Source organism: Melanostigma gelatinosum (genome assembly GCF_949748355.1).
Source record: "Melanostigma gelatinosum genome assembly, chromosome: 5".
Lineage (NCBI taxonomy): Eukaryota > Metazoa > Chordata > Actinopteri > Perciformes > Zoarcidae > Melanostigma > Melanostigma gelatinosum.
Genome location: NC_136638.1, coordinates 22,493,203 through 22,500,852, shown reverse-complemented (window position 1 = coordinate 22,500,852; position 7,650 = coordinate 22,493,203). Strand labels below are relative to the sequence as shown.

The following is a 7,650-nucleotide window of genomic DNA, read 5'->3' as shown; positions in this document are numbered from 1 at the left end:
TCGAGCCTGCGGATGTAGCAGAAACTTTCCACGGCTTCTCCCGCTGGGATGCGACCAGGAACCAACACTGGGGGAAAACATAAGCCAGAGCAGTGCTCCACGGAGGGAGTAGCCTAAAATGTGGATGAACTGATATTGAATCTTCTATCCGGGACGGTTAATTACTCAACTTGAAGAACCGAGCAAACTTCGCTTTTTTTTTTGAAAATGGCCGTTCGTGGCAACTCGTTGATGCCTTTCTCAATCCAAGCCATCCTGAACAAAAAGGACGACAGCCGACACTTGCCAGATTTGGACATGTGCTTCTCCAAAACGGCGTGCTGGAAAATATTTGGGGAGATGAACGGCGGGTCCCGGAGAGATGATGGGGAGGCTTGTGAGCCGACGGACCAGAAAAGCTACGACTCGGACTCGGGACTCAGCGATGACAACGACAGCAAGACTCTGGCCGTGTGCAAGTCGGAGAAAGACGGAGACAACGTGTCGGATGTGCCGGAGGAAAGTTTGCAGGAGGAGACGGACCACGAGTCTGCAGCTGCGGAAAACGCAAAGAGTGACAGTGAGCCCAATAATGCTACGGGTGAGTAGGACTGAAAGACTAATATGCAAATGTACACAAAGTAATAATAAAGTGGGGCTCCTTGATTTCAATAAACTGTATCTCTAAAACATGTCAAGAACCAAGTGGCCTGTCAATACTGCAGTTTAATACTGCTGGTAGAGTTTTGCAGAATCTGGTGTGCTCTGTGTTGTTGACGGATAGCAGGCATGTTTGCATAAGATATTTCATCGTACAAAATCTCTCCGGCACCTTTTACGCACGGATTGTTCTAGTTTTACGCGCGATTATTACTGGATATCCTGACTCATAAAGTCTGTTATGGTACCATTTAACTTTGGACAAAAGTTAAAAACGACAAGACCCACGCGGATAAGTGAAGCCTATTTTAAGTAAATAAACTCCAGCTCGTCCTAAATAAACATCTGCACATTAGTTGTGATGTTTAGGCCTTAATGAAAACCCTGGTCAAGCATTTTCAACTGTCATTTCTAACAACTTTCTTTAATAGAAAATGGAAACATACTTTTGCAAAAGTGTACACACTTATATGAATTCAGGTTTTTTCCTTTGTCACATCCAAAAACACGCACCAATCTCATATTAAACCATGCAGCACGCGCGATTCCAGCTGTATTTAAATAACAAACAAATACAGGAATTGACTTGCATGTTTCATCTGCGTGTCTCCCTCTCCCAGACTCCAGCACCCTGGACGAGAAGCGCCAGGACCAGCCCAAACAGCGGAAAAAGCGCTCCAGGGCCGCCTTCTCTCATGCGCAGGTCTTCGAGCTGGAGCGTCGCTTCAACCACCAGCGGTACCTGTCCGGGCCGGAGCGGGCGGACCTGGCGGCCTCCCTGAAACTCACAGAGACTCAGGTCAAGATCTGGTTCCAGAACCGCCGGTATAAGACGAAACGCCGCCAGATGGCCGCGGACCTGATGGCGTCGACTCCGGCGGCCAAGAAGGTGGCGGTGAAAGTTTTGGTGCGGGACGACCAGAGACAGTACAGCCCGGGAGAGATCCTGCGGCCCCCGCTGCTCTCCCTGCAGCCGTCCTACTATTACCCCTACGCCTACTGCCTCCCTGCATGGACACTCTCTGCATGTGCGGGGAATCAGTGAGAACTCTGTGACTGTATTTATTCATTTTTGTTTGATTATTTAGTTCCTAGAATCAAACTAACTAGATTTATTTTCTAACAAGAGGATGAGACCCGAGGGGACTAATCTGCTCATCTGCCTCCTCGTGTTGCTCCAGGCCAGGCCATGGGTTCCCAAACTGTTTTCACATCCTCAAATACTTCCAAACGACTCATTCGTTGTTTAATACGAGTCTGTCCCGAGGAACCTCGTTCAAGAAGACGTTTCTTATGATTAATGCTATCAAATCATACTGTTGGTGAGCGGGGAGAATGGACCTTCTTTTAAAATGTCAGTATATTAACCTCTCAGGAGTGACAAGGCAATCACTTTGAAGTATTCCTCTCTTTGCGCGGGAGACCCTCAAGGACCTCTGAAGCCCCCCGGACCTCACTTTGGGAACCGGCGGCCTGAACAGGCTGAAAATGTCACCATGTTGGTTTATATTTTACATGCGCCTTCCTACCTCTGCAGTGATTGGAAATAGGCATAGTCCATTGAATTTTCATATAACTGTCTCAGTTACAGGTTGTGTTTTTTTTTTATTGCTGTGTTTGCAAAGGTAAGATATTTCAGCACTTTTGAGCTATCTACGTTACATTACTTAAATGTAAAATGCATTTTAGTGTGGGCATAGTGTCGGGATGAGAGGAGGCGGTCTCGTGTGTTATTGGCCTAAAAGTAATCTCGTGGCAGGAAGCAGGCTATAAAACAGGCCTACTTCTAATTGGAAATGTACATGTGTTATTTGTGTAAAATGACTGTTTTAGATCGAAAAAAACCATTAAAACATATCAGGCATTACTTTCATTTGGATGCAATTTAATTTTAATGTTTTTATTGTCAAGTGCAACGTTGGAACAGGGACGTTTTACTGTCAGATTTGACCAACAATTATAAGAACTACCATATTTAGTATTTAATGATTCACTGGATTACAAATGAAGTTTAGTTTGACAACTCAGTGACGGGGAAAAAAGAAAAATACATCAACTCTGCTACAACCTGGGTTTTTACAAGCCTCGCTTTCATGTACAAACGGATACAAACTTGATGTTTTGCGCTCCTCTTTTCTGACCAAAGGAATCTGCAGGTTTAAATAAAAAACATTGGAGGACATATAGGACTGAAATGGCTTATAAATAACTCTTTAATAGTTACATTTTCATTAGCGGTTGATTTAGGCCAGCTTTTTGTATTTTGAGAGCAAACCGGCCAAATATGTATAGAAACTCATACGCGCTTTATCCTGCGCATTTTCTCTCGTAAAACAACTTTATTATTATCGAAACGTAAGCTTTTAACACCTAAACGTCCCCATACTGTTCGTGCTGTCACTGTACACACCTTGTAGGTGTCAACTGGGCCACCAAAGCTTTCTTCCCAAACAGACCTGTCAAACAATGATGAATTGCTCTGTGATTCCCGGACAGGGCAAACTGACAGCTACCTTTAGGGCTGCATGTCAACACAAGGAAAGGAGTATTCCGGGGTTAAGGAGGACCATGCCACTGCGCCTTAAAGTTGGCAGATCGTAAACAATACATTTTTGTCAAAAGGGAAAATACTTTAAGCTCGCTTTCCTGATTTTAGGCTTAATACTGGAATTGAAGTATTACGAGACGACGTTATTCTGTCTCTACTGCCGCCTGGATGTTAAGCCGGGGTCAGTGGGGAGCTGCCATACATCAGACATCTATATTTGGCCTTAAAGAATACCTACATCCCTTGCAGACACGTATACAGTCTGCTGATGTTTAGCGGAAATATAAAAAGGTTTTATGTGTGAGGTGAGGGAAAATACAGAAGAAATATGTCCAAGAAATTCTAAGCATCAATTCTATAAGATGGTATAGTGGACAATGAAAGAGCAACACGTTATCCGAAGTCATTTATGTGGACACAAGTGGGAACATCTGCATTCTAGCCCTGACAGCACTGCGCTTTTACGCACCAATACCCGGGCATATGTAGGGTTTTGGTGGATCAGTGCCCCATCTTCTTTAACCCTACATGGTAAAAACCGTCATACTCACAGACGGCGCCTATAGTATGTCCTAAAATATGATCTGATGCAGGTAGCCTCTATGGCTTTCTCCAGTGGCAACGATGCTGCTCTGAAGGGGCAGAGAGGGATACGGAGGAGTGGACCGTCCCACATAACTTCCTTTCATACCTGCGTGGAGATATCTGATAGAGGGACATATTGCGGCTATTTTTCATTTCAACCTGCGATCGTTGAAATGCAAACACCCCCATCGGTGTTTTTGCAAAACTGATGTGTGCGTGGGAAACATATGTATTGTAGTCATTAATTAGGATGTGACTGTATATCACGTCGAGGCTTCACCAGAAAAGAAAAAACTTCCCCGGAATGTGATTTTTTGTTGTTGCACCCTTTTACATCCACTAAATCAATTCCGCACTTTAAGGAAGGTTGCGCAGAGGTAACATAGTTCTGCCCATATAATTAAACAAAAAGTAGCACTTTCTAGATTATGTTGAACCTTTTTGTCATTTCCAGAGTAAAGCGTGGAGTTTGGGAATTGTGATTTCGAACAAAAGAGAAACTCTGGAATTGCAGTTGCTGACTATGGATTTCCCCACAGAAATGTTGTCCAACAACACATCGTCATTTGATTTTTCTATTTATTTTGAAATTATACGGCGACGAGCTCTTTTAAAATTTTTATTTCTGGCCCGATGGTCCTGTGAGTTAAAGATTCAGTCTGCTCTTCACTTTTACTCATTATTTTACAACATAATTCATTCATTCATTTGCAGAACATTTCAACAGTTGTAATCGACCAGATACAATTGCCATTTAGACATTATTTGACGCACATATAGCCGAGTTATAGTTTCCTTGACAGACACTGCTTCCAGCCGGGGTCCTCTTTGGAGATGTCCGACTCCTTTTTGTGGCGGAGCGACCACATAGAAAGATGGGAACGTTAAAAGAGGCATACAATGGCCTAATGTCTCCTTTAAATGTCCCTGTAAATTAACCACCAAATTGCACTGCAAATAATGTGCACGTGACGCAACGTAAAGTCGTATTTCCTCAAATATGAGTTGGTTTTGATAAGCCTGCTATTTCTGAATTTGTTTTTGTTAAAACTATATATTATGTCGGTAAATTCAAGATTCACACTAACCAGAGCTCCTGAGGCAAAAAAAACTCTGAGTTAAAAAAAAATTGATTTCTGAGCCTTAAATGCAATAATTCAACCGGTTAATACATGTTCATTTATTTGAGTCGCTTAAATCAAAAATAGAATATTTCTCCCTCTGTAACTTCAGATGATACTGTGTAACCTCTGTAGTAGTAACGTTTACAAACCTGATCGTGTCTAATAATCAAATCAAACAGTACAAAATAAGACAGATATGTGTTTAAATTCGTGTCCACAAGTCAGTTTTCATGTGTTTGAACACTATTGTTTACTTTGCACCACAATGTACAAACACTTTTTTGTCGAAACATGGTAACAGTCTACGTCTGTATTTGCATACACGTTATTCATCAATATTTCAAGGCAATGCAGACTGAAAACCCCGTATGATATAGCTCAATTGGAAATCGCAGTTCAACAATATTCGAGTTTCCATGTCATTCTCTCAAATGTTGATAATTTTACCCAAAGGTGATACAAAAATGTTTTTTTTGTTCGTATTCTTTCACTTTTGGTGCGTTTTTGTGGAACAGTTGAGCCTAATATTTAAGATAAGATAATTGAAGATTTAATGAACTTGTCTTTAATCCATTTGGTTTTTATATTCATTGTTCCTGAAGGCTGAAGGGTTAAAATGCTTTAATTTAGACGATAAGGTTTCACTCAACCAGAGAAATGAAATGAAGTAACAGACAGAATATTTCAAACTGCTGTCTCCCTCTTCGCCTTGCCTCCAACCTCTTTTCAAAAACAATCGGCTTAATTTCCCTCCAAAGCTTTCTGTCCGGTTGGAGTTTGCTGTCAATCACACCCTCATAGTCATGTTGGAGGACACTGACCTGACAGTCACTGCCACCTGCTTCACAGTGGCTCAGGTGCAAATTCCTCTCCATCCCTCATGTGGCAGCGACGTCCTTCCCCCTGCGGTGAAAAGCAAGTGAAAGACGAGGACCGTCATTCAACCGTTTGGTTTGTAAAGAACTGCAGCGCACAATTTTACAGAAATATTACAAAACATATGCATCGGCGGGAAAGTATACACTTTCACATTAAATTTTACATTTCTTACTTTACTTAATAGTTCAGTCTCTATTTTTAAAGTATATGTTTTGGTGCAAATTATGTTTAATCTTCTGAACTCCAAACTGACAAATAACTAAAAACATGCACCACGATGAGATGAAATAATTAAGAGTAAAGTTTCTGTTTGGCAACAGGTCACACAGACTAATTCAACATTGATTCATGATTCTTTAACTGTATACGTTTTGTTTATGTTTGTAACAAGCTTTGTGTCTTGAACTGATGGGAATCAATTACAAAAACAGGAGAGAGAAATGTCACAAAATAATTGTACTTAAATGTTCTGTCTTGTCATTTTGGTCAAAGACAATAGTCAACAATAGTCATACTTTATTTGGTAAATACACCAGTGTGTCATCGATCACACTGTTAAGATATTCTGAACTGAACTGGAACTGGGAGATTGTTCAGCTATTTAGTAGAGGAAAAATAAAATATGTCTGTCTATGATTAGGATATCTCAGGAATAACATTAACCTTTAAGACTGCAGTCTATAATGATTTAAGGGCATAAAAACCCTTAAAAGCTTAAAGTGGTTGTTGGCCCTGTATATTTTAGATCTGTGTTTTCATTCAGGTGAACCTAAATTGGCAAGAATTGTGATTCAGTTTGACATGATAGTGTACCTGTGTGTACGTGTACTGTTTGTGTGTGCGTTACTTCAAGACAAGTCAAATATTATGCAGTTAGGTGTTGGAAGTACATTATAAATATTCTATTACAGATATCTACTGTCAAAAAGGATTTCCAGATATAATAAGTGAATATACAGTGTAATAAAAATATATTATAATAATAATAATAATCTATTAAACTGATTTATAGTCTATTTGTGAAAGAACTGTATTACTAGTAAATGAGAATTCTAGACACTGGACTGAACGTAGTATGAACGTTGTATATATGTTTGATTAAAATCCTGTGCAAGAGAGTATGTGAGAGAGAAAGAGGCTATTTATACATTTAAAACTTTAAGTATGACATATGTAGTGGAAGTATTCAGATAATTTATTCACGTAAAAGTATCAATTTCTAAAAATATCAAACATAAAGTATCGATAAGGACAGAAATAAATACAGAAAGTAACAGAAATAGATAAGAAATATATAACCTAAAATAAGAATAATAAAATCTAAATTATACAAGAGCGTTTGCAGACACAATTGCATGCTAATGTAACAGTGGTGCTGATTAATAGCAGGGGATTATGTATTGATAGGCCACATATATATTGTTGGATTGTTTTTACTTATGCATGAACGTGTAAGTAGTATTTTAATGTTGTGTGTGTGGTTGAGGTGGAGCTTTTAATTGCTTGATATGGCCTATTTATACTGTGTGTTACCTCGTTGTATGGCAATGTATCGTGTATTTAATGAGATGATCATAATGTGTTTTGTGTAAATATTCAAAGTTAGTCAAAAAAGTAGAGGAGTCAAAAGTAAGAGACTATATTTCCCCTGAATGTTTGCGCAGTGGAAGTATAGTTATAGTTAAGTACTTCATAACTGTAGGGAAGTACAGTACTTGTAAGTGAAGAATTACTTTAAAACAATCTTCGGCCCAATTGTTGTTGCTCATGTTTTTATATATTCAACATTCTGACCTCTGTTACCACGGCAACAGCAACGCGTCACACACACAGGACGCAACCACGCGGCCGGTGAATGGGTTTCCGTTTCTGACC

General features: G+C 39.9%; 1 protein-coding gene across 1 annotated transcript; it reads left to right on the top strand.

The window, feature by feature from the left end:
- nkx3-2 (NK3 homeobox 2) lies at positions 1 to 2,417 on the top strand. The gene is made up of 2 exons (XM_079268231.1): positions 1 to 580; positions 1,260 to 2,417. Exons 1-2 carry the CDS (start codon positions 208 to 210, stop codon positions 1,682 to 1,684), a joined length of 798 nt encoding a protein of 265 aa, XP_079124357.1. The 5' UTR covers positions 1 to 207; the 3' UTR covers positions 1,685 to 2,417.
- Positions 2,418 to 7,650: the final 5,233 nt, after the last annotated feature.

Excerpts from the sequence above, each read along its gene's own strand:
- nkx3-2 (XM_079268231.1), top strand. The coding sequence starts at position 208 with ATGGCCGTTCGTGGCAACTCGTTGATGCCTTTCTCAATCCAAGCCATC. Across the intron at positions 581-1,259 it reads TGAGCCCAATAATGCTACGG|ACTCCAGCACCCTGGACGAG; the intron begins GTGAGTAGGACT and ends TCCCTCTCCCAG.